The sequence below is a fragment of the Manis pentadactyla genome, chromosome X (assembly GCF_030020395.1).
Source record: "Manis pentadactyla isolate mManPen7 chromosome X, mManPen7.hap1, whole genome shotgun sequence".
NCBI lineage: Eukaryota > Metazoa > Chordata > Mammalia > Pholidota > Manidae > Manis > Manis pentadactyla.
In genome coordinates this window covers 25,727,798-25,755,296 of record NC_080038.1, presented here as the reverse complement: position 1 = coordinate 25,755,296, position 27,499 = coordinate 25,727,798, and the positions used below count along the sequence as shown (strand labels likewise).

At 36.7% G+C, this 27,499-nt stretch overlaps 1 protein-coding gene across 6 annotated transcripts in view; it reads left to right on the top strand.

The window, feature by feature from the left end:
- Positions 1–27,499, top strand: part of DMD (dystrophin) — a 2,193,636-nt gene that overhangs the window by 1,556,881 nt on the left and 609,256 nt on the right. For all 6 annotated transcript variants that reach the window (XM_036917975.2, XM_057495970.1, XM_057495969.1 and 3 more), the window contains one exon: positions 3,015–3,247. In XM_036917975.2, coding sequence (XP_036773870.2) covers positions 3,015–3,247 — 233 coding nt within the window. The remainder of the gene's footprint in view (positions 1–3,014; positions 3,248–27,499) is intronic.

Here is a 27,499-nt window from a genome sequence, read left to right as displayed (position 1 = left end):
TATTTAGGAGCATGTTGTTAAGCCTCCATGTGTTTGTGAGCCTTTTTGCTTTCTTTGTACAATTTATTTCTAGTTTTATGCCTTTGTGGTCTGAAAAGTTGGTTGGTAGGATTTCAATCTTTTGGAAATTACTGAGGCTCTTTTTGTGGCCTAGTATGTGGTCTATTCTGGAGAATGTTCCATGTGCACTTGAGAAGAATGTGTATCCTTTGCTTTTGGATGTAGAGTTCTGTAGATGTCTATTAGGTCCATCTGTTCTAGTGTGTTGTTCAGTGCCTCTGTGTCCTTACTTATTTTCTGTCTGGTGGATCTGTCCTTTGGAGTGTGTGGTGTGTTGAAGTCTCCTACAATGAATGCATTGCATTCTATTTCCTCCTGTAATTCTGTTTGTATTTGTTTCACATATGTTGGTGCTCCTGTATTGGGTACATATATATTTATAATGGTTATATCCTCTTGTTGGACTGAGCCCTTTATCATTATGTAATGTCCTTCTTTATCTTTTGTTACTTTCTTTATTTTGAAGTCTATTTTGTCTGATACTAGTATTGCAACACCTGCTTTTTTTCTCTCTGTTGTTTGCATGAAATATGTTTTTCCATCCCTTGACTTTAAGTCTGTGCATGTCTTTGGGTTTGAGGTGAGTCTCTTGTAAGTAGCATATGGATGGGTCTTGCTTTTTTATCCATTCTATTACTCTGTGTCTTTTGATTGGTGCATTCAGTCCATTTACATTTAGGGTGATTATTGAAAGGTATGTACTTATTGCCATTGCAGGCTTTAAGTTTGTGGTTACCAAATGTTCAAGGTTATCTTCTTTACTATCTTACTGTCTAACTTAACTCACTTATTGAGCTATTATAAACACAGTCTGATGATTCTTTATTTCTCTCCCTTCTTATTCCTCCTCCTCCCTTCTTCATATGTTGGGTGTTTTGTTCTGTGCTCTTTTTAGGAGTGCTCCCATCTAGAGCAGTCCCTGTAAGATGCCCTGTAGAGGTAGTTTGTGGGAGGCAAATTCCCTCAACTTTTGCTTGTCTGGGAATTGTTTAATCCCTCCTGCATATTTAAATGGTAATCATGCTGGATACAGTATTCTTGGTTCGAGGCCTTTCTGTTTCATTGCATTAAGTATATCATGCCATTCTCTTCTGGCCTGTAGGGTTTCTGTTGAGAAGTCTGATGATAGCCTGATGGGTTTTCCTTTGTAGGTGACCTTTTTTTCTCTCTGGCTGCCTTTAATACTTTGTCCTTGTCTTTGATCTTTGCCATTTTAATTATTATGTGTCTTGGTTTTGCCCTCCTTGGATCCCTTGTCATGGGAGTTCTGTGTACCTCTGTGGTCTGAGAGGCCATTTCCTCCCCTAGTTTGGGGAAGTTTTCAGCAATTATTTCTTCAAGGACACTTTCTATCCCTTTTTTCTCTCTCTTCTTCTTCTGGTACCCCTATAATGCGGATATTGTTCTGTTTTGATTGGTCATTCCTGGAGATCCTTTTATCTCTCTCTCTCTGCATCAGCTTCTCTGTGTTCCTGTTCTCTGTTTTCTAGTCCATTAATGGTCTCTAGCATCTCATCCATTCTGTTTTGAAGTCCTTCCAGAGATTGTTTTATTTCTGTATTCTCCCTCCTTAGTTCTTGTGTATTTCTCTGCAAGTCCATCAGCATGGTTATGACTTTTGTTTTGAATTCTTTTTCAGGAAGAGTGGTTAAATCTATCTCCCCAGGTTCCTTCTCAGGGGAAGATGTAGAGGATGTCGAAGCTGTCTGGGTTAGTCTTGTCTGGATCATATTTTTTTGCCTTTTCATGTTGATAGGTTCAGTGGTGTGCTATTGATGCGTCTGTCAGCTGGGAGAGTCAAGACTCTTTCCCTTGACTCCTGGCCTTTCTTTACTGAACAACTGCGACCCCTAGTGGCTTGTGTTGGGCAATTTCATGTAGACTGGGTCTCTGTATCTTGCCCAGCCGGTATGGAGGAAGCTCCCTTGCTGTGGGCATGGCCAGCCTCAGGCGGCTGCTCTGCTATGGCGGCCCCAGAGCGGTAACAGACGGGGGTCTGTTTGGCTGTTTACCTCCGTGAGGGGTCTCAGAGCTGTTGCCCAGGGGGTTAGTGCACCCAGAGTTCCCTGGAATTTCCAGCTGCTGGACTGTGACCCGGGATGCTTCCGTCCAGCAGTGGGTTCCCTGTCCTTTTAAGACTTTCAAAAAGCACTCGCTTTTCTTTGTCACAGGGGCACCGGCTTTGGGACCCGCTCACAGGTCTTACTGTCCTGCTTCCCTAGTTTCCAGCACCCCATGCATGCACTGTGTGTCTGCGTTCTGGTGCGGATGGCTAGGGCTCGGTGATTAGCAGTCCTGGGCTCCCTCTCCCTCCCCGCTCCGACTCCTCTCCTCCCACTGGGAGCTGGGGTGAGGGGCCTCGGGTCCCGCCGGGCTGCGGCTTGTATCTTACCCCTTTCACCAGGTGCTGGGTTCTCACAGGTGTGGATGTGGTCTGGCTGTTGTCCTGTGTCTTCTGGTCTCTCTTTTAGGGATAGTTGTATTTGTTGTATTTTCAAAAATATATATGTTTTTGGGAGGAGATTCCCACTGTCCTACTCATGCCACCATCTTGGCCCCACCCCCCTTCTTTTTCTTTTGAATAAAAAAATAAGCAAAACTTAATTTACCTGGCAAGGTCTGCATACTTTTTTTCCTTTACCAATTCCAAAATCTATATCATTGTTATTGAGAAGGACTACGTAAATTAATTGTCCAGCCAGAAGAATGAGCAAAATCATTTTGAAAGATAGCTAGATGTGTATTCATGAAAAGCTTGGGTCTCTGAGTATTCCTATCATGTAGTACTATATAAGGTACTCATGCTGTTAGGAGAAAAACATAAAGTGTCATAAATAACACTTTGGCTCAAATTGTTGCCCTTCAGTTGAAGTTGTTTTATTGACTGAAATTGGCTTCTTAGCTTGTTTCTAATTTTTATGTTTTTCTTTTCATTTTGTCAAAAAAATTTGCAGCTCCTAGTCAGACTGTTACTCTGGTGACACAAGCCGTGGTTACCAAGGAAACTGTCATCTCCGAACTAGAAATGCCGTCTTCATTGCTGCTGGAGGTACCTGCTCTGGCCGATTTCAGCCGGGCTTGGACAGAACTTACCGACTGGCTGTCTCTGCTGGACCGAGTTCTAAAATCACAGAGGGTCATGGTGGGTGATCTTGAAGACATCAATGAGATGATCATCAAGCAGAAGGTATGGGAAAAAGAGATAAAAGCTGGCCAAAGTTTCTCTTTAAAGTGAAGATTTTTCGTAAGTCAGTTCACTCTCCAAGACCATTTCCCGTCGATGTTTAGGCAGCTTTCCCCTGTCAGCAAACACCCTATTCTCTCTCCTCAGTTCAGCTCAAGTGTGATCAAGGAAACAAATTAATGCAAGCATCGAAAACAGCCACAAATGAAAAAGGAATAATATAAGGGAAAGATCATAACCCTTATACGTAAAGTTGGCTTTAATTAAATTCCCTAAACAACTGGTATTTTCAAAAATCTATTGAATATCAAATAAGTAGCTCAATTGAGCTGTTTACATTTAAACAACTTCTAAAGGGACTTTGCAGCCATAATATATTATAGAATAAAATACAGTCATCTGGAATTGGTTATTCACTCTTCTGAGTTATCTGTGCCAGTTTTCCTCCTCTAGCGATAAGGTGATTGAAAGTTACCTATAAATAAACAAACAAAAGTAACAAAACATGAATCATTTAAAAATATGTTAGAAATTAATATTGGTGTTTGTGCAGTGCCATACTCAAATAGACATGTTTTTAGTACAAAGATTGCATTTCTAAGCCTCATTGGAATCCATTCTGCAAAATTATGGCATCAACTAGAAACATAGGAATATATTGATATAAATGTGGTTTACCTAGCTAGAATAAAAATACTATATATCTTTTATGTTTCTGAGTCAATAGGAAAAGTAGATTTGAAAGGATTATATGTTATAGTTATCTCACTTGTAAATAATTTTCAAGTATTCTCAAAAGAAGTAATCAATTGTACTGAAGGTATTTAGTTGTTATAGAACTACTTTCTGAAACAAACAAGGAGTAAGGCAGTTTTCTTTTTAAAATGAACTTCAGCAATTTGGTAGGAATAAAAATTATGTGATAGTAAGCAACTTGCATTTAAAGTACCTTGATCTTAGACTCAGAGGACCTGAATTCAGGGGTCCTTTTTTTCTTTTTGTCATTTGCAAATAGCTTGATTGTACCAAGTTGTTCTCTGGATCTTGGTTTCCTCTTCTGGGTACAGGGCACACAACTCACATTCACATTCACCATATAGCAATAGATGTGTGTGTATATAAAAACATGTAAATATTATATAAATACATATAATTTTTTTTCTACTGCTTTATAACTACCATTAACAGCCATTTTTCAGGAAAAAACAGCTGAGGCTCATAGATGTCACGCTCCTAGGAAGTAACAGAGCAAAGATTCAAATCCAAGTCTGTTTGGTTCCTAAGCCTGTATTGTTCTTACTGCATATACTGCCTACCAGTATTAGCTATAAATGGGACTACCATTTGGTGGCATATATATGTATGTATTTGTATATATAGTCTATGTCAGACATTGAGTCCTTTATGATTGCAATGTGCTGATACAGAAACAAGCAGTATGTTTTTTTTTTCATACCATCATATTAAGTTATAAAAATACTTCCAAGACCATTTATAACCAGAGGAGACAGTATGTTATAATGTTTAAAGCAAGGGCTTTGAAGTTAGATTGTCGGGGTTCAAAGCTGGACTCTTCTACTACAGCTGCGTGACTGTAGGTAAGTTGTTCATCCTTTCTGAACCTGAGTTTATGTATCTGTACAATGTGCATAATGATACTATCTGCCTTGTAGGTTGTCATGAGGATTAAGTAGTATATGAAAATGCTTCCCACCTTGCCTTGCTTACTGCAAGTATTCAACTGTGAGTAATTAATATTAGGTTCTACAGCAAGCTATATAAATCTGCCTACTCATGGCATTTGTTTCATGCAAACTGTATGTCACAAAACAGTACTACGTGAACATAAGAGCTCATTTCCATATCTGCACTCCATTCTGCCATTGACACTATGGTCTCCTTTAAAAGCCACTAGATATAAGAGTGGGAGAAGAAGCCCATCCTCCCTGGTGAAGGGTTTGTAAGTCTGCCCCTTAGGGAAGGCATTGACCTGTTCAGCTGTCTTAAGACGAATAAATTTGTCTTTTACAGAAAGCACCGCTAACCTGCTGCTTCTTCAAAGTCATAGTCTTTAAATATAAGTCCAAAGTTAGTTGAGAGGAGAAGTTCAAGTGCCGTGTGTGGGACCACAGAAAACAGAATTTGTAAATGTCATATACATGACGATATATATATATATATAAAATCTCCCTTCTCTTGCTAAGTAATGGAGATGTTTTTCCTGCTTCTACCCCTTATATTAAAAAATAATTTGTGAAGACGTGGTCAGTTCTTGCCTTTTGTAGCTTCAATCACTACATTGTCAGTAAAATGACCCTAAATAAACATAAAACAAATGTGTGCGTGTGGGGGGGGGGGCAGGGGACAAGAAAGAGAGGTAACTTTGGGGGAGTATTTATTTTAATATCAGGAAATATTTTCTCTATGTAAAGTTTTAAATAAAACAATCCTAACTTTAATGTTTGAGGTATAAGCAAATGAGGTAATAATCCAAAAGGGCTTATAGACTGTAAAACACTATCAGTGTCTATTATAGTCTTTTAACATTAACAAATTTTTATTGAGCTACTAAGTGTCTGGGGAATATAGAGTTGGACAACATAGGAATGCACAGATTAAAAAAGGTGAAAGATAAAAAGCAATAAGAACACTATGATTAGAAATACATTTCAGGATAATACCTAGCACATATTTAGCACAAATTATACGCCAGTCACTGATCTAAGTACTTCACATGTATTAATGCTCACAACACTGTAGGTTTGATACTGAAGCACAATGAGGTTAAATAACCTGCCCAAGGTCAAGTAGTAAAGAGACAGCAAAGGGATTAGAATCTAAGCAGTCTGGTTCCAGAGTCTTAGCTGCCATAGTTTTCTACTTCCCTTGGATGGGTGATGCTCCACAGACTTACTTCAAGAAGAGGACGTATAAATAAACCAGGAAAGATTACTGATGTCAGGAAAAACTTCTTGAATATGATAAAACATAAGCCAAGCATTAAAAAACAAGTTGGACTTAACAAGTTAGATAAAATGAGAAAGGCGAATCTGGCAAAGGGAACAAACTGTACTTTTCACTGGGGTGGGAAACGACATAGTATATTATAGAAATTATAATTCCATATGGCTGAAATAAAGGGGATGAGGTAGAAATTAATGAGGTTGAATAGAGAGAGTTGATGCTAAAAAATGGGGATCCTTCCTTACCAGACCAAGGATTTGATTATGTCCTACAGGCAATGGCAACCCTTAAAGAATTTTAAACAAAGAGGTAAAATAATCAAATGTACTTTAATTGTGTATCAGTTAGGGTTCTCTGGATGCAAGTAATAGAAAACATCCTCTGATTAAATCAAGGAAAAAGTAAACTTCATGGAATTAGCATAAAGGCAATTGAATAAGGCTTATGAAAAGAAAAACGACCTGAGAATGCCTGGACATCTTGTTAGCAAGAAATACGAGGTCTCTTTGTGATTCTCTTTTTTTTCTCCATACTGTGTACCTGTTCAAAATTTAAAGTCCTGGAAGAGAGTGTCCAGTTGACCTTGCTTGGGTCACACACCCATCTCTTAGCTAGTGGTGAACAGAGAACTTCGATTAAAACCTTCTTCACCAAAGCCCTTCATAATGAAGGAGAGCTGATTACCTCCCCAAAATTGGGGTATATTGAAAATAGAGAAAGGGTGCTGAGCAGCCAATAAATAATAAATGTCCCTTAATGCTCAACAGGCACATGAAAAGATTCTCCACATTGCTAATCATCAGGGAAGTGCAAATTAAAACCACAATGAGATCTTACCTCACACTAGTTAGAATAGCTGCTATCCAAAAGACAAGAATTAACAAGTGTCCGTGAGGATGTGGAGAAAAGAGAACCCACCTACGCTGTTGGAGGAAATGTGAGTTAGTGCAGCTACTGTGGAAAGCAGTATGGAGGTTCCTCAGAAAACTAAAAATAGAAATGCCATTCAACCCAGTAATTACACTTCTAGGAATTTTACGTGAAGAGAAAAATACCCTAAATCAAAAAGATATATGCACCCCTATGTTTATCGGTACATTATTTACAATAACTGAGATATGGAAGGAATCTGTGTCCATCAATTGAATGGATAAAGAAGATACGGTATACATACACTATGGAGTATTATTCAGCCATAAAAAGAAAATAAATACAATGGCATTGATAGAAATAGAGGGTATTGTAGTCAGTGAAATAAGACAGGCAGAAAAAAGACAAATACCATAAGATATCACCTATTTGTGGAACATAAGAACAAAGCAAAGATTCTGGAAAAAGATGGTGGAGTAGGAAGGCAAGGCAGAAATCTCCTCCCAAAACACAGAGAACATGAAATTACAGCAAATACAGCTAAAACTGAAAACTACCTGAAGACTGAAGAACTAGATACATAGATCTGGGGAAGAAGAGAAGACCTCACAGAAAAGGTTAAAGTGGCAAAGCCAAGATCCAGTGGGACCCAAGCCCTACCCCCACCCCAGCCCATGGGCAGGAGGAAGAGGAATGTAGCAAGGAGTGAGTAGGAGCCCAGGACCACTGAACACCTGGCCCTGGAGATCTGCTCTGGGAACATGAACCCACATTACATGGTGCTCTAGTGATTAATGAGGCTGAACAACAGAGACAGGCAGAACACTCAGGGAGGCTGATTCCAGCTGCTTGTGGAGAACAGGCATGCTCTACCACCCCCCAAGACAAAAACAAAATGGGCTGTTTGAAAGATTTCCCAGCAGTGGGAAGGGCACCAGAGGAGGAAGGGTTACACAGGGCTCTCTGGTCAGGAGAAAGAGCAGGTGGACAATACCTCCCCAGCCTGCCCTCAGCCCAACAGGTTGGGAACTCTCAGGAGCCCCAGACACTCCATCACCCTAACTGGCAATGCAGCCACAAGGCTCCTCCCTGCAGTGTGAGGCCTGCTGATGGCCCACTTAGCCTGGCAGTGGAGTCAGACCTTGCTGCCAGGAGGCAGAGGGAGACCCTCCCAGCTTTCCTGCCACTGTTTCAGCCCACCTGGTGAAGTGCTGCAAGAGCCAGCCCCAGGAGCTTCTTCCAGCAGGTGCAGGCCCAACTCGCCTGTGGCCCCTGCATTGCTGTAGGCCAGATGGAGGGGGGTAGCTTCACCCACAGCATCTCCAGCAGTACAGCCTCATGAGTACAACCAGCTGACAGCCCACACAGCCCATGTGAAATCAGATCACTGCAAGCCAGACAGAAAGGTGCCCTGCCCACTGCACACCAACAGCTAGGGCTCCTGCACAGGAAAGTGAAGTGTCTTGAACTGGGCACTCGAGAGCACCTGCTCCATAAAACCTTTACTCCATACGAAACACTTAAAAAATGAGAACACAGAGGAATTTATTCCAAACAAAACTACAAGACAAAACACCAGAAAGAGGTCTGAGCGAAACTGAAATCACCAATCTGCTTGATAAAGACTTTAAAGTAAAAGTCATAAGCATGCTCATGGATCTACAGAAAAATAGTCAGGATCTCATGGAGGACCTGAACAAAAAGATAGATGACCTGAAAAATTCACTCAGAGCTGAAGAATACAGTATCTGAAATGAAAAATACAATGGAGGGATTTAACAGCAGAGTTTCACAGATTGAAGAAGTTGTCAGTGATGGAAATTAGAGAGCAAGAAACAATGAAGCCAAAAAACAGAGAGAAAAAAGGATATCTAGGAATGAAAAAATAATAAGAGAGCTGTGTGACCAATCCAAATGAAGCAACATTCACAAAATAGGGATACCAGAAAGGCGAAGAGGGAGACTAAGGGATAGAAAGTCTCTTTGAGGAAATAATTGTTGAAAACTTCCCCAAATTAGGGAAGGGAATAGACACTCAGGTCATGGAAGCTCAGAGAGCCCCAAACAAAAGGAACCCTATGAAGACACCACCAAGACATATAATAATTAAAATGGCAAAGATCAAGTACAGGAGAGAGTATTGAAAGCAGCCAGAAAGAGAAAAAAGATTATTAAAAAGGAAACCCTTTCAGACTAACAGCAGATTTCTCAGCAGAAACTTTATGGGCCAGAAGGTAGGGGCATGATATATTGAATTTAATGAAACAGAAGGACCTCCAACTAAGAATACTCTGCCCAGAAAGACTATCATTTAAATTTGAAGTATGGATTAAACAATTTTCAGATAAAGAAAAGTTGAAGGAATTCACCACCACTAAGCCAGGCCTACAGGATATGTTAAAGGGACTGCTGTACATGGACATGTTGCTAAGGCTAAATATCTGTCGTCAGTGAAAATAAACCCACAGTAGAGGTAGTAGACCAATTAAGTACCAAGCAAGTACTAACAAAATCAGTCATGGGTTACACAGAAAGTGCAGAATATGACACCTAATATATAAAGTATGGAGGAAGAGGAAGAAGAAGAAGAAGGGGAGGAAAAGTACCTTTAGATTGTGTTTGAAATAGAGTATCATGGAAATGTAAACTAGTTCAACCATTGTGGACAGCAATATGGAGGTACCTCAAAAAACTAAAAATAAAAATACCATTTGACCCAGGAATTCCACTCCTAGGAATTTACCCAAAGAAAACAACTTCTCATATTCAAAAAGACACCCCTATGTTTATCACAGCCCTATTTACAATAGCCAAGAAATGGAAGCAATTTAAGTGTCCATCTGTAGATGAATGGATAAAGAAGAGGTGGTACATATGTGCAGTGGAATATTATTCAGCTATAAGAAGAAAACAAATCCTACCATTTTCAACAACATGGAAGGAGCTGGAGGATATTATGCTCAGTGAAATAAGCCAGGTGGAGAAAGACAAGTACCAAATGATTTCCCTCATTTGTGGAGTATAACAATGAAGCAAAACTGAAGGAACAAAACAACAGCATACTCACAGACTCCAAGAAGGGACTAGCGGTTACCAAAGGGGAGGGGTGGGAGAGGGCAGGTTGGGAGGGAGGGAAAAGGGGATTATGGGGTATCATGATTAGTGCACAGGGTATGTGTGGGGTCACGGGGAAGACAATGTAGCACAGAGAACCCAAGTAAAGGCTCTGGCATCTTACTACACTGATGGATAGTGACTGCAATGGGGTATGGGAGGCACTTGATAACAAGGGTGAATCTAGTAACCACATTGTCTTGTGAAACCTTCATAAGAGTGTATATCAATGATACCTTAAACAAAGATTATAATAAAACAAAATAGAGTAATCGGCAATTTAAGATAGACTGTTAGACAATAAGGAAACTCCTTGAACCTTTGGTAACCACAAATCTAAAGCCTACAACAGATACAGGCACAAACATACACACAAAAAAAAAGATGAAAGAAAGAAAATCTAATCACAACACTAAAGAAACCCATCAAATAAAAGAGGAGTATAAGAGAGGAAAAAAGTAGCTGGGAGGAGATATAAACAACCAGAAAACAATTAATAAAATGGCAATAAGTACATATCTATCAATAATCACCTTAAATGCAAATGTACTGAATGCACCAACCAAAGACATAGAGTGGCAGAATGGATAAAAAAACAAGACCCATCTATATGCTGCCTAGAAGAGAGTCACTTCAAACCCAAATACCTACACAGACTAAAAGTGAAGCTATGGCAAAAGATATTTCATGCAAATAATGGAGAAAAAAGCAGGAATAGCAGTACTTATGTCAGACAAAATAGATTTCAGAACAAAGAAAGTCACAAGAGACAAAAAAGGACATTATATAATGATAAAGTGGTCAGTCCAACAAGAGGGTATAACCATTATAAATATTCATGCACCCAATATAGGAGCACCTAAATATGTGAAACAAATACTAATAGAATTAAAGGGGAAAATAGACTGCAGCACATTCATTTTAGGAGAATTTAATACACCACTCACATCAATAAACAGATCAACAAGACAGAAAATAAGGAGACAGAGGCTCTGAAAAATACATTAGATCAGCTATCTACAGAACATTCCACCCAAAAGCAGCAGGATACCTATTCTTCTCAAGTGTACATGGAACATTTTCCAGAATATATCACATACTAGGCCACAAAAAGAGCCTCAATAAATTCAAAAAGACTGAAGTTGTATCAAGCAGCTTCTCAGACCACAATGGTATGAAACTAGAAATAAATTATGCATAGAAAACAGAAAAACCTACAAACACATGGAGGCTAAACAACATGCTTCTAAATAATCAGTGGAACAATGGCCATAAAAACAGAGATCAAGCAATATATGGAGACAAATGAAAACAACAACTCAACAGCCCAAAACCTATGGAAAACAGTGAAGGCAGTTCTAAGGGGAAAGTACATAGAAATATAGGCTTACCTCAAGACACAGGAACAATCCCAAATAAAAATTCTAAGCTCACAAATAAGAAAGTAGAAAAAGAAGAACAAGTGAAGCCCAAAGTCAGTAAAAGGAGGGATGTAATAAAGATAAGAGCAGAAATAAATAAAACAAAATGAATAAGTAAAGTTGACAAGAAGATAACAATAGAATCAATGAAACCAGGAGCTGGTTCTTTGAGAAAATAAACAAAATAGATAAACCCCTAATCAGACTTATCACAAAAAAAGAGAGAGTACACACATAAACAAAATCAGCAATGAAAAAGGAATAATCACAACAGACACCACAGAAATTCAAAGAATTATTAGAGAATGCTATGAAAAATTGTAAGCCAATAAATTTTACAATCTAGAAGAAATGAACAACTTTCTAGAAAAAGAAAACCTTCCAAGACTGGCCCAGGAAAAAATAGAAAATCTGAACAGACCAATTACCAGCAATGAAATTGAATTGGTAATCAAAAAACTACCTTAAAACAAAATCTGGGGTCCAGACAGCTTCACAGCTGAATTTTATCAAACACTTAAAGAAGATCTTATACCCATCCTTCTTAAAGTATTCCAAAAAGTAGAAGAGGAGGGATTACTGCCAAACTATGAGGCCAGCATCACCTAATACCAAAACCAGACAAAGACAACACGAAAACAGAAAATTATGGACCAATATTCCCAATGAACATAGATGCAAAAATACTCAACAAAATATTAGCAAACCAAATTCAAAAATAGATCAAAAAGATCATCCATCATGGCCAAGTGTGATTTACTCCAGAGATGCAAGCATAGTACAATATTTGAAAATCAGGCAACATCACACACCACATCACAGAAAAGGACAAAAATCACATGATCAGATCAATAGATACTATAAAAACATCTGACAAAATTCAACATCCATTCATGATAAAACTCTCAACAAAATGTGTATAGAGGGTACTTACCTCAACATAATACAGGACATATACAATAAACCCACAGCCAAAATCACACTTAATAGTGAAAAGCTGAAAGCTTTTCGTCTAAGATCAGAAACAAGACAAGAATGTCCACTATCACCACTTTTACTAAACATAGTACTGGCAGTCCTAGCCATGGTAATCAGACAACACAACGAGATAAAATGCATCCATATTGGTAAGGAAGAAGGTAAACTGTCACTATTTGCATACAACATGATATTATACATAGAAAACCCTAAAGACTCCAGAAAAAAACTATTAGAATAACTGAATTCAGCAAAGTTGTAGGATGCAAAATTAATATACAGAAATTCTGTGTGTTCCTATGTACTAACAGCTAAGGGGTAGAAAGACAAATCATGAAAACAATTCCATTTACAATTGCATCAAAAAGAATAAAATATGTAGAAATAAACCTAACCAAGGAGGTGAAAGACCTTTTTTCTGAAAACTATAAGACACTCATGAGAGAAATTAAAGAAGACATCAATAAATGGGAATCTATCCTGTGCTTGTGGATAGGAAGAATTAATATTGTCAAAAAGGACATCCTGCCCAAAGCTATTTTCAGATTCAATGCAATCCCTATCAAAATACCAACAACATTCTGAGAAAGAAGAACAAAGGTGGGGGGATTATACTCCCTGACTTCAAGCTGTACTACAAAGCCAGTATTCACAATAATTTGATATTGGCACAAGAACAGACCCATAGATCAATGGAACAGAATAGAGAGCCCAGATATAAACACACATATATTGCCAATTAATATACTATATGGAGCCATGGACATACAATGGGGAAATGATAGCCTCTTCAACAACTGGTATTGTCAAAACTGGATTACTGTCTAACTCTATACACAAAAGTAAACTCAAAACAGATCAAATACCCGAATGTAAGTCATGAAACCATAAAACTCTTAGAAGAAAACATAGGCAAAAACCTCTTGAATATAAATATGAGCAACATTTTTCTGAACACATCTCCTTGGGCAAGGAAAACAAAAGCAAAAGTGAACACATGGGAGTACATCAAACTTAGCTTCTGTATAGCAAAGGGCACCATAAGTAAAACAAAAAGGCATCCTACAATATAGGAGAATATATTTGTGAATAACATATTTGATAAGAGGTTAATATCCAAAATATATAAAGAACTAACATGCCTCAACACCCAAAAAGCAAATAACTGTATTAAAAAATGGGGGGAGGATATGAACAGACAATTCTCCAAAGAAGAAATTCAGATGACCAACAAGCACAGGAAAAGATGCTCCACATCACTAGTTATCAGGGAAATGCAAATTAAAACCACAATGAGATATCACCTCACATTCGTTAGGATGGCCAACATCCAAAAGACAAGGAATAAAAAATGCTGGTGAGGATGCGGAGAAAGGGGAACCCTCCTACACTGCTGGTGGGAATGTAAACTAGCTCAACCATTGCGTAAAGCAATATGGAGATTCCTCAAAAAACTAAAAATAGAAATGCCATTTGACCCAGGAATTCCACTCCTAGGAATGTACCCAAAGAAAACAAGATCCCTGATTCAAAAAGACATATGCACCCCTATGTTTATCACAGCACTATTTACAGTAGCCAAAATATGAAAGCAACCTCAGTGTCTCTCAATAGATCAATGGATAAAGAAGATGTGGTACATATATACAATGGAATATTATTCAGCCATAAAAAGAAAACAAATCCTACCACTTGCAACAACATGGATGGAACTAAAGGGTATTATGCTCAGTGAAATAAGCCAGGCAGAGAAAGACATGTACCAAATGATTTCCCTCATTTGTGGAGTATAACAACAAAGCAAAACTGAAGGAACAAAACAGCAGCAGACTCACAGACTCCAAGAATGGCCGAGCAGTTACCAAAGGGAAAGAAGGTGGGGCGGGTGGGTGTGGTTGGAAGGAGAAGGGGATTAGGGGTATTATGATTAGCACACATGAGGTAATGGGGTCCCAGGGAAGGCAGTATAGCACAGAAAGGACAAGTAGTGACTCTATAGCATCTTACTATGCTGATGGACAATGACTGCAGTGGGTTGTGTAGGGAGGACTTGATAATATGGGTGAATGTAGTAACCACAGTGCTGTTCATGTGAACCCTTCCTAAGGTTGTGTATCAATGATATCTTAATAAAAAATTTTTTTGAATGTTGTACATATACACAGTGGAATATTATTCAGCCATAAAAAGAAAATAATTCCTCCCATTTGCAATAACATGGATGGATCTAGAGGGTATTATGCTCAGTGAAATAAGCCAGGTGGAGAAAGATAAATACTAAATGATTTCACCTATTTGTGGAATATAAAAACAAAGCAAAAAAGAAGGAACAAAATAGCAAGAGACTCACAGACACCGAGAAGGGACTAGTGGTTACCAAAGGGGAAGGGTTGGGGAGGGTGGGTGGGAAGAAAGAAGGGGATTAATGGAAACAATAATTCATAATCACAATATAGGTTGATCATGGGGATGGTAGTACAGCACAGAGAATACAATTAGTGGCTCTATAACATCTTACTACATTGATGGACAGTGACCGCAGTGGAGGGGTGGGGACTTGATAATATGGGTGAATGTTGAACCACTGTCTTGTGTATTTGAAACCATCACAAGATTACATATCAATGATACTTTAATTTTTAAAAAACTAAAAAAATGTGAAACAATGAACAAAACAGTAGTGAACTCATAGACACTGAGAAGTGACATAGGGTTACCATGGAGGAGGGTTGGGGTATTTGGGTTGAGAGGGTGAGGAGGATAAAGAGGCACAAAATTTTTCAGTCATAATATAAGTTGGTTATGGGGATAGTAGTACAGCTCAGGGAATATAGTCAATGATTCTATAACATCTTTCTATGTTGACAGATAGTAATCGCACTAGTGAGGGCAAGGATTTAATAATATGGGTAACTGTTAAACCACTGTTTTTTATACTTGAAACCAATATAAGATTGAATATCAATAATACTTCAATTTTTTTTTATTTTAAGAAAAACAGTAAATGTCCAGTGAACTCATTCAAGAATATTTTGAATAGGATGGAGGACAGAGCAAATGAGGAGGATTTGTATGTGATGATTATCATGATCTAAGTAATATGTGTCTACTTCAACTTTACAACACAGAGACCTGAAATAAATACCACTCATGCCCCAGTACTGTACATATAATTTTATTTAACCCTTGCACCTAGACCAGTTGCTTCACAATTAATGCAGGTTAATTGATGAATAATGCGATAAAGAAACTCCATTTTTTAACAGGAATTGGAGTTTGGGGATTATAATTGTAGCTGTGCAGCATCATAAATTAGGTACAATGATACAACAAAACATTTCATGACCCTAGAAAAACTCAATTTTGAATTTGTGAAGTTCAGATCAAACCTTAGACATGCAGTGATTGAAATATTGTTTCCCAAAAGAGAATAAGGATATGGTATTTGAATAAGTTAGATTTTCATAGTTCTAGACCTTGAATTCAAAATCACATATTTGATATTAAGCTTCCTTTCACCTTTAGCAAAGTTTTTAAATTAAATTCTTAGTTTAGAAAATATGGAACTGCTACCATTTTGAAATGAAAATAATTTTTACTAAGTGAATTATGTTAAAAAATGGGGGTTAATATTGCAACTAAGTTTTTAAGAGATTGTAAAATGTAGCCGTTTAAAAAATTCAACTTGCTTCATTTTAAAGAATAAAAAATATACCATTATATTGTAGAGGAATAGAGATGTGACATATGCAAAGAAAGCCTTTAAAAGTAAAACATACATGAAGCTCCAAGTTTATTTTCTAAAATAGTGTATTAATAGCAGGTTATTTGTAATTTATAGTTTAGTGTCAGAGAAATCTGATAAAAAATGCTTTTCCTAATTTATCACATGTTTAAGTAAAATTGCTCTGACACATTGTTTTGACAATTATTCAGTTTTCTTTTACTGATATAATCTCTCAAATGAAGGGGGAAATATGTCTAGAGTTTTTCTCTTAAAGTGATGATTAAATGTGACCATTAAGGAAAGGAAGGAGGGAATGACAGGAAGGGGGAGGGGGGAAGGGAAGAAAGGGAGAGAGAAAAGGAAGAAGGGAGGAGAAGAAAGAGGAAGGAAAGAAGGAAGGAATGAAGGGAGGGAGGAGAGAAGAAAAATTAGGAAAAGAGGGAGGAAAGGACAAATGGGACAAGGGATGGATGGTGGTAGGGAGAGAGGTTGGGGAGACAAAGAGGTGGCTGGCAAATTTGGGGAAAGTTTTTTGTGGCAGTGAAGAAATGTGTTGCTATCAACGGATAGGACTTAAGTGACCATGAGATCATTTTTTTTATGTTCCTGGTGTCTGATTGTGCTAAATAAATTGGTCTTCTTTCAAGTCATTTTGGCCAGCTGTTCAGGGTAAGGTAATTCACCACTAAATCTGAACCGCAGGCACTTGTACTGAATAAAGAATTGAATTGGCAAAGCAGTTTTATCCTCTAATAAGACCTGTCCAAGTTGGGGTTGAGACAAATTGGTCAATCTGGACAAGATGATTATAGCATTGTTCAAGATTCATTTTTAACTACACATTATACTGCTACCTGGGAGACTTCATTATCTAAAGATTGAATAAGCAGTTTTAGTGGGTACAGTGTATATTTAAATGGGAAATAATTACTTGGGTGTTTAATTTTTTTATTGTTAGGTCAAATCCTTAATAAATGTTCTATGATTATTTTTTAAACTCTGGCTGTATCTACACAAAGAGCAATTGAATGGATTCAGAATCACTGCAATTATTACTTTTGTTGAAAAATTCAGCCACAATCTGACAGCAAAAGAGCTTGTCCAGTGTGGACCTAACAAGATTGGTGGGACAATGTAGGGGGGAAAAAGGCGTCAATTGTTTAAATGAAAAAACAAAACAAGCCAAAATGTTTCTTGGTGTTATTCTATTACCATGAGCATGGCAGAAGAGTGGGTATTACAGTTTCCCTTATTCAACAAATGAGAACAGTTACAGACAATATAGTTAATTGGTCAAATGTCACATTAGTGAATGTAATTGTCCTGAACTCTTAGGAATAATATTTCTTCTTTTCCTTTATCTCTGACTCCCCCTGCCCCCACCTTCTTAAACATCTCTTCATTTCTCCACCAAAATCATAGATTATTTCCATGGGTATCTAGCATATTTCACAAGTTGAGTGACAGTCATCTTAGTGTGGGGAAATGGATTATTCTGGTTTTCTCTTTTATCAAATACCCATCCAGGCTTCCTCATCTCATCTGTTATTTCTGAACAACCTTGTTTAAGAAACGCCATACAACGTGGGCCATCTTTCCAAATGTAGGTGTGTGTGTTGCATTCTACAGAGAATAATGTTCGAATATGTTTAGCTGAAGATATTTGCAAATTTTGTACTGCAATTACCTTCTGAAAAATGTACATGTCTCCTGTAGAAAGCTCATAACTCTGTGGATCACTGCTCTACATGCATGATTTTCTTTCCCTAACTAATGTGAGCCAAAGTCACTATTATATTCCCTGAAGGATATAAAGATATGTCACTGTCAGTATTATGACTTATACACTCTCTGGTCATGACAAAATAAACTCCCCTCAAAATACAAAGATCATAGATTTGCAAACACACACAAAAATTCCCATTTTTGAAGAGGAAGAAAATAAATTATTCATTCATATAAATTTGATTTCCTGTGTATGTTAGTGAATAATTGAGAATGAGGTGAAGCAGTGATCACATGTCATTATTAGTGTTTTTGTACATATGTCTACACTTTTCTATATATGATATTCAAAAAATGGGATTTCTTCCTATATATATTTCATAAAAACCTTTTTATAGAAAAGTGATACCATACACATTTTTAGCTGAAAGATAAACATAAGCTTTACCAAACCACATATTTCAAAGTCTATGAATGAAAATGTATATCTTAACTACGTTTCACTTAACTGTAAAATTTTCTTTCAAAACCTTATCAAGTAAAACTGAACCATGATATTTACATGAATTCTGATAACCAATATAGCACTGTGTTTTTAATGAAATACCAGTGGGATTCTGATAAGGACATTTATGTTTGTCATTGTTTTTAAATCGTTTTATTTATAAATTTCCTTGCTTGGGTGTAGAAAGGGGCTCCTTTATGTGAAATGGCTTTCATTATTTTAAAAAAATTCCTAAAATTTGGGATCTTTTCTAACTCTTTTATAAGAAAGCAAATGTAAGTAATACAATGTTTTTAAATCTTTTTTGAAAGCTATATAATGTTATTGTAGCCTAAATATTATTACCAGCATTTGGAGCTTTTTATATCACCATAAATTTAGGTCCTTAAAATCTATAATGGAAGTTAGTGTGTCACAAGTTCTATATAAACCTTAATGTTAGGATGTTAGGTAATGTTCCTGTTAGGTACATGGTTCTTTGTTCATTCATTCCTTAATTCAACAAATTGTCTTTGAAAACCCATAACACAAAGCACTCTAAAGGCAGGTGGGGACTATTAGGAAATGACTTCGGAAAGAGTATAGTAAGAGGTTGGATTTAAATTTGGTTTCCTGTGCATGTAAGTGAATAATTGAGAATGAGGTAAAGCAGTGATCACACATCATTATTAGTGTTTTTGTACATATGTCTACACTTTTCTATATATGATTATATATGTTAAAGTGATATATATATATATATGCATGTTAACATACATAAAATAAGTATTTTTAATAGTCTGCATTGAAAATAAATACTCACATTTTCTTTCCTCCTTCAAATGCCTCCTTCAGCCTACATTGAATTAAAGACTGTTGAGTTATATTGTCATGCCGATCATTAGAAATATGGCTACCTTTTAAGGGCTTTTAGAATAAAACTTTTCATTCATCAGTTACACTGAACACTTGCTAGTGAAAGATATTAGTATTATCTGTTCTTGGGGATTAAAAATGAAAAAAATATAGGGTCCAATTTTAGAATGTATCTTCTGTGAGGGAAGCATAAAAGACAGAGATATAATTGCCACAAGAGAAAAAAATGCTATAGTGGTTTCCTACACATATGAGAATGAATGAATAATTTATTTTCTGCCTCCTAATATTTGCCTACCTCCCTCATATAAAAGAAAATTAAGCTAGATTTCTTTTTTCAGATTTCTTGTTAATTTTTATTCTATAACCCAGGGTTGAAATTTATTTTTGCATGAAATGTTCTAATGTTTTTCAATTTCATAAATTAAGCTGATTGATCAGCAAATTTCCAAGATGATCATAGCTGCATTGTTTTTGAGAGAGAAGCAGTAAGATTTGACCATATTCTTGTGATGAATTCACTAAAAATAATACCAGGGTTTCTATAGTTATTTGAGCCTGTTTTTATTAAGTTTATGAAAAGTAACATAGAATATAATTTTAGTAATTCATAAATCCTTATTTTCTTTGTATTGTACATTCTGTGTAAACAAATAGCATCATATTCAAGAATTATGTGTTTTCTATAATTTATTCAAGGAAAGAATATCTTCTGTATTATTAAAATCAAAAATAGAAACGCTTTGATTTACCTGACATCTCTCTCTTCAGTTAGGGAAACAATAAACTTGGTAATGATAAACTCTACCCTCCTCCCCCCAAACTGATTTAATCTATGTTCAGCTCTAGGATTACTTTTAAATCTTTCAACTAGAAATTTATAGAGAATAAAATCAGGGGGAAGGTTTGGGGCAAAATTTATATAGATAAATCTCTACTTAAGAAAGTGGAGAGAAGAGAATAATTTACACTTAACTCCTTCATGATTTTTTTCCCCTAAAACTAAAAGAACTAGATGTGGTGAGTGGGAAAATAATCTGTAACAACTCTGTTGAGGCTAAGCTTTTCTGTCATGTCACATTCTGTGGAAGTCATAAAAAACTGCCACAGATAGAACCATAAATGCCCTTCAAGAAATTTGACATAAAAATCAAACTGCCACTTTACCACACTTACCCAAGTTTGATTTTTTTTAAGTTATATAATAGGTGTTAGGCACTAGAAAAGGACAGTTATTGGGAGCAGATAATAGCAGTTGGAAAGAATGCAAGCAGGCAAGAAGCTATGTATAATGAGATTTTGCAGTAAAATTGTTCTCTAAATCAGAATGAGGATGTATTTTCTTTTCCACATATGAAGCTTTTTAGATAAGAACTGCATAACCATTTCAAGGTATTGTTGGATTCTCCCAGAGGAGGACGCCGCCCCAAATCACTCACGGAAGGCGTCTCTTGATGCAACAAGCAAGAGGAATTTATTCAGAGGCCAGCTAGCTGGGGTCCATGCATTAGCCCGACGCAGCGGGTCTCAGCGAGGACCCCGAACTCACAAAGCCAGAAGTTTTTATAGCATTTTCAAAGGGGCAGTATTTTCTACAGTCACAATACAGTGTTTTTTTTTTCATAGACACATAAATTTTCGGCTGACGCCTCATCCTGGGGGTCTGATTAGATAAAATCACTTTCGGAATGTTTAGGGTGGTTCTAGCAAGATAAGCTTAACTGATTGAGGTTGGCTAACTAAAGGTCACTACAATTAACACTGGCTGACTAACTTGTTTTTCAAAGTTCTAGTAATTTTTCTCCTTCTAGGTTAGAAAATGGTGTTTGAGCCTTTAAGATGGCTGTGCTTATGCTAACTTTTGATTCTTCAGGTTCTACAGTATAAGTTCTAACCAAATCCAATTATTGACTAACCACAACAATAACTTAGGGTTCTTCACACTCCTTAAAATTGATTGTAATGATTGGAAATGTAAAGTTGTTTGGTTTTTCAGAACACTGATGCCTCTGAGATCTATCCCTGCCTTCTCTGTGAAATTCATTTTGATAACACCAGTTGGTATTGTTTTTCTTTAATCAGTGATTCCCTACAAATTTATTTTGTCCATAACTGTATATATTTTCTTGTGAAACTACTTCTAATGTCTTGAACTTCTCTTCGAAAACACCAGTTGTTATTTGACCTTTTACTTTTTTGTATTTTTTCCATTGAAATGAATTTAAATTTCCTTGAAGGTAGGCATACTTCCTATTTGCTATAGCAGTTAAGGACATACTAGATGTTTATAAATATCGTTAATTTACTTTGTCTTAATGGATGACTAGTTTTACTTAACATTTGGAATTTTAACAATCTGTTATAGAGCTGTATGCATATTTGTGTTTATTTTAACTTTTAAATGCAGCGTGATTGATGTCTGTTTTTGGTCAGTGATGAATGAAAGGCTCCTGAGAATTAAATTGACCACATCAAGCAAAAACAATTATAAATTTAGATTCTAATAATTTCAGGAATTAAAAAATCCTTATTTTCCAGTTAATACTGTTAGGCTTATGTTTGGCCGCATGTGACAAAATCCTTACTGTAATAGCTTGTCCAGTTAGGAGTTTATTTTTCTTTTATAGCAAGACCTCAAGAATTATGTGCTCCAGGGTAGGTCCTGGAGCCACAAAATCATGTGTCCCAACTCCTTCTTTGGCCGTACCTAGCCATCCTCAGCATGTGCCTTTCATTCCTCCCTGTGGTCTCAGGATGGCTACACTGCCTCTTAGCACTACGTCTGTGTTTTAACATGGAAAAGGGGGAAATGGGATGAGTAAGTGCCAGGTGTGTCACCTATTTATAAGAAAAACAAAAGCTTTTTCTGGCAGCCCCACATAGAAGAGGTATACTTACACTGTGTTGGCCCGAAATAGGTCACATGACCACACCCAGCTTCAAGGGATCCTGGGATGATAAGTATTGTAAATGAGTAGATGTGTTTATTTATTTATAATTCAGAATAAAACTGGTGACCTGATCATAAAACCTTGCTGTTCTGAACAAAATTTGGGTTATTTTGTTACGGTGTAAAGAATGGATATTAGGTAGCCAAGCATCGGCTATGCCCTGCAAGATACTTTTAACTAAAGCATATTGTTCTTTAGACTGAAGTAGCTTTTGATTAGCTGAAAATGAGGTGGTCTCCTGTCTTCTTAGTTCTCTCATCACAGAGATGGCATGGAAGTGTGACTACAAAAGAATGCTAGTATTAATGTTTAATAATTGACATCAATTCCTATACAATATACTGCACAAAAGTCACTGAAAACAATGTAAATTAAGTGGGAAATTGAAATACATTGTGTTTACGTTTCCTCTTCTCAAGGAGTAACTTCATAATTAAACCACATGTGTTGTCTCTAATTCTCTGAATCTGCACTGTCTAAATGGTAGCCACTAGCCATATGTGGCTATTAAAATTTAAATTAATTAAAATTTAAAGATCAATTCTTTAGTTGTATTAGTCACATTCCAAATGCTCAGTAGCCACATGTGACTAGTGACTTCCAAATTGGACAATGCAGATACAGACATTTCCATCACTGCACAAAGTACTATTGCACATTGTTGTTCTAAATGGCTGTGACACACATGCTCTCTATTAAAATTTTTTTCATGAAATTTATTTATTAATGAAATAAAACTAAGGAAAAATTATATTATTCATATGTCTGTTTCCCTATGAATATTTATAAATTGGAGAAAGAGAAAACAGTCACTTTCATAATAGCTTAAATAGCCTGACAAATTCTGAAGAGGTTCTTTAGCATCAATATACATAGTATTGGGTCATCAGTTTTCATATTCTTTATTATTATGACTCAAATACACCCATGGAGTTCCAGAAAAAACTAAAGCAATTAAAAGGTTACCAGTTCTAGCATGATGATCAAACAGACAAATAAGTAATATGGCTCCTTTAATGTAACTTTTTCCAAAGATCAAGGTTGTCTTCCTTGTCTGCATTCCCCTTTTCATAACACAACTCCTTCACATGGTCTTCTCAAGCTTTGGCCATAAGCCCCAGTGTTTACTTGGACATCTGTGCTCTCTTCATTGCAGCACTATCCCATGTTTGAAGTTCCTAGATTTTTTCCTTCTTCCTCACCACATGCGCCAACCAGAATAACCACTCTTACCTCTTATAAACTCAACTATTTTATGTTCTAAAAAAACTGGGAAATGGTAAGTGTTAAGGGTTTGACTAGGAAATGTATTGTTATTCCTGGGTGACAGAATACCTCAATATTTCCCCCAGCTGTTCTGCAGAACATTAAATCCATCAGATGTTCCTCATGAAGAAGAAATAAGCTGAGAAATGTGTGTGGACTTCGCCTATCATAGAGACCCACAGTGTACCTCACTATAGCAAAGTCACTAAGAAGTCCTGCAGGAATGTTAGCGTTGTTTTGCTTAGCATTTCTCAGCCATTTCTCCATAGAGACTGTGGGAACATTTGGAGAACACAGTTTAGAAAATATTAACTTATCCTAGTCAAATATGCAGATCACTGTGAGTCACTTGATTTCTCTACATGCATTTGTTCTCTCCAAATTAATCTTCCAGGAATCTTTCTGTTATGAAAAACCTGGACTGGATCGCTTATGGAAGAACCAAGTGGCACTCTGAGGTCTTGGAGGGTGGAGGTTTATTTCACACTGGCAGGCTCAGGGGAGAGTAATCTCCAAAGGTCTGAGCAGAGAGCACAAGCAAGGGGACCAATTTATACTATTTTGCTTTTGTGTATGTGGCATTTCGGTGTGTGCAGCAAGCAGGGTGAAAGAGGAGCCTGAAGGAGTGAGAGAGAAGGAGAGGGGGCCAGGAGTTTCCTTACCATTTCCTCTTAGCACCATGTCTACAATTTGGGAAATTGTTGCCAGGTTATCATTTGTGCCTCTCATTATGATACACCTACCAGAGACCAAGTAGCTAGGCTTCCTCCACCTTGAATATCTCAGGGAAACAATTTAACAGAGCAGTCTATAAAATTGGTGTTTTCTATAAAAATGTACATTATGTATAATTTAGACTTACTACTGATTTATTATTAAAATCTACATGAAAGTTCTAAAGAGAAGCACACACATAGGGCAGCATTTAAAGGCTTTAAACTGCCTTATATATTTTAGCATTTTCCTATCTAAAAGAAATCATACTCTTTTCGCATTTTGTTTGAAATGGAAAGCTTTGTCTCTTCCTTTGAATGTTCAGTTACAGAGATCCTCTATAGGAATATATAAGAAGATCCATAAATTCTATTTATTTTTGTCTCATTATTTTAACATCAATATTTTATGTTTTCTAAAATATATATTAATATAACAGTATATGTCTACAATTTTGAATAAATATGTATTGGAGTGTATGGGCCAAAATTTTTTAAATAGCAAATATATGTACTCAAAAAGTTCGGAGACTACTCTCCTCAGTAATTCAAATGTCAGCTGTCCCCTGGGCCTATAATTGGGTACCTTTAGTATTTCCGATTATAGTACCTAGTTGTTTCCTCAAAAGAACCTATCATCTGATATGAAAGATCTTATGTACACTTAGCTAATATAAATGCCTCCTTCACTTATTTTGTTTAATAGAAGCTGTTGAATAGAAAGCTTTTATTGATATAAAGCAAAGATTACAATCACAGATGCTGTGCAAGCCTTTGTCTCTTTAAATGTATTTTTTATAACCAGGAGGCATGTTCTGCCTTGTTTTTCTTCTTTTTCTGACCCTTAAAGCTTAGGTTTCAGAGTAAAATTAATTTGTTTTAAATTGCTTAGAAATATCCTTTACTCAACCAACTTCAAAATTGCATTGCATAAGTTTTTAAGGTTTTGGATTAAACTTATCCAATATTTAAGGCATATGAAATCTGTCAAAGCTGTTTCTATAAGAAGAAATATATACTAATTCCCTTGCATTGCAAGATTCTTCAGATAATTTAGTGGTTGTGATTTTAAGCATTTTGTAAGGCCAGGGCTAGGGAGGTGATTTTTTTTTTTATCACTTTGTCTTCTTAGTCTCCCAGGACACACCTGCTTATTTCAAATAACCTCTAGTTATATGGCAACTCATTGTATGTGATCATGATACTTGTATTTTTCAACCTTCTATTGTTTTTTGGTTTTGTTTTTTTTAAAGGTATAATCCCAATGCTAAGCCCTGTTTTGCTTCCCTTTTTTTCCCTCTGTTTTATTTATACCTTGATATCAGGATCAGGTGGCATACAGTTCTTTCAAGGAATAAAATATTTAACTGATTTGCAAAGTCTCTAAAGCTGAGATGCATTTTTTTCATCATGAGAAACTATGCAGATGTCAATTCTAGTTCTCCTAGTAGAAAAGCAATTTCTTGTCCCAAAATATTATTATTATCTGTTGTACAAAAATAATGTTGCTCTGGGAGGAGGGGATTCCCTGCCCAGGACAAGTACCTTATGAATTCATTAAGACTGAATAAAGACAAGGGCAAGAAGTTGGGGGTTTCCAAAGAGGTACCATGTTTATTCTCACAGCAATAGGTCTCAGTCCCTCCTGGCTATGGAGCTTCTCTCTCCTGCTCTCCAGGACAAGCTTAATCCTCTCCTAGAACTGGGACTCCATGGCTTCCCTCTGCCAGCTGCCATTCTCCTCTAGTTCTTCCTCCAGGCTTCCACACTCACACTGCTCTCTTCCTGCTCTCCAAGTCCCTCTACTTCACTGTCCCCAGCACCAGGAGGAATTCTGTGGGCAGGTCTCTGGTGACTGGCAGATACCTGACCAATTATGTACCAGAAACTTAGGAGAGGAGATAATGGGTATTTCCTGTCCACTTGTCCCCTAGACTGGTACTCCTGTAACTGACTAGCCTCTCATCCCTGGTAAAAATCCCATAGCTGTGCAAACAGTCTCTTATATATATACACACAATGGGTGCTACTAAGGCCATGTAAGAATCCTGGTCAGAAATTTTCATTTTATCCACACTATCTAACCATGCTATCACATTCTTAACTTTTGTCTTTTAAAATGACTTTATTTGGTTGTAAGCATTGAATCTAATTATTCCCTGTTGACATGAAAATATCTTAAAATAACCCTTTTAAACTTACAGATAAAACCCAATTACTTCTCACCTCCAAAAGCATTATGTCATGTGCCATTGCTTTTTCCTAAGTCAAATAAAATTTGTTCAGAGCCTTTCTTCTAGGGCGGTCAGGGAAAGAAACATTTTGGTCTTATTTCAAGGTTCCTCCTTCTCTGTAGGATCCTTCAAAAGCTTTTGAGAGGCTTAGGTGTACATAAAAGAAGTCTCCCAGTTGATAAGACAGTTCTGCCTTTTCTTCTTGTCTGGGAGTCTCCATTATTCTAAATAATCTTCTAAGATGCTAGGTTTTCCAAAACAGAGCTCTTAGCGCTTTTTGGGAGGAAGGAAATCCAGACTTCGGGGTAGAGCCACACCTACCATCTAAAAGGAAAAAAGGAAGTATGCCTGTTATTCATTTTTGAAGACAAAACACAATTACTTTCTCAGTTTATCTTGCAACCCCATTCAGCAATTTTTAGCAGGTTGCTTGCTAAGAGATTCTGAAAGAATGAAACAAAGGGAAGCTAAGGAATACTAAGGTGGATGAGATCTATAATGTTAATTCCTACTGTCTATGAGGTTGTCACAGCTGGGGAGCAATTTGAGAACATTTTCCTGTCATTGAGCTTGCAAAGGGGAAGAATGAGGCTGATTTTAAAATTCAGCTTTTAGTCTATTATTTGATTTATTGCCTAAATTATAATACATTTAAGAATGAAAATGAGGGCCATTGTCAATAATGCCAGATAATAATAGTTAAATAAGATTGTCCAGAGTAAACTGAATATGTAGTCACTTTATCTGTAAAGAGAGAAAAATTAAACAAGTATCAGCATCTCACAAACTGAATTATTGGTGTATGCATTCTCTTTTCGAACACCTTATTAAGCTGATACTGTTTACAGTCTATCTGAGAAAACCAAACAGTAAACAGGCAATTGATGTATGATGAGATAGATTCTATGATTGGGTAAAAACAGTGTATTCCT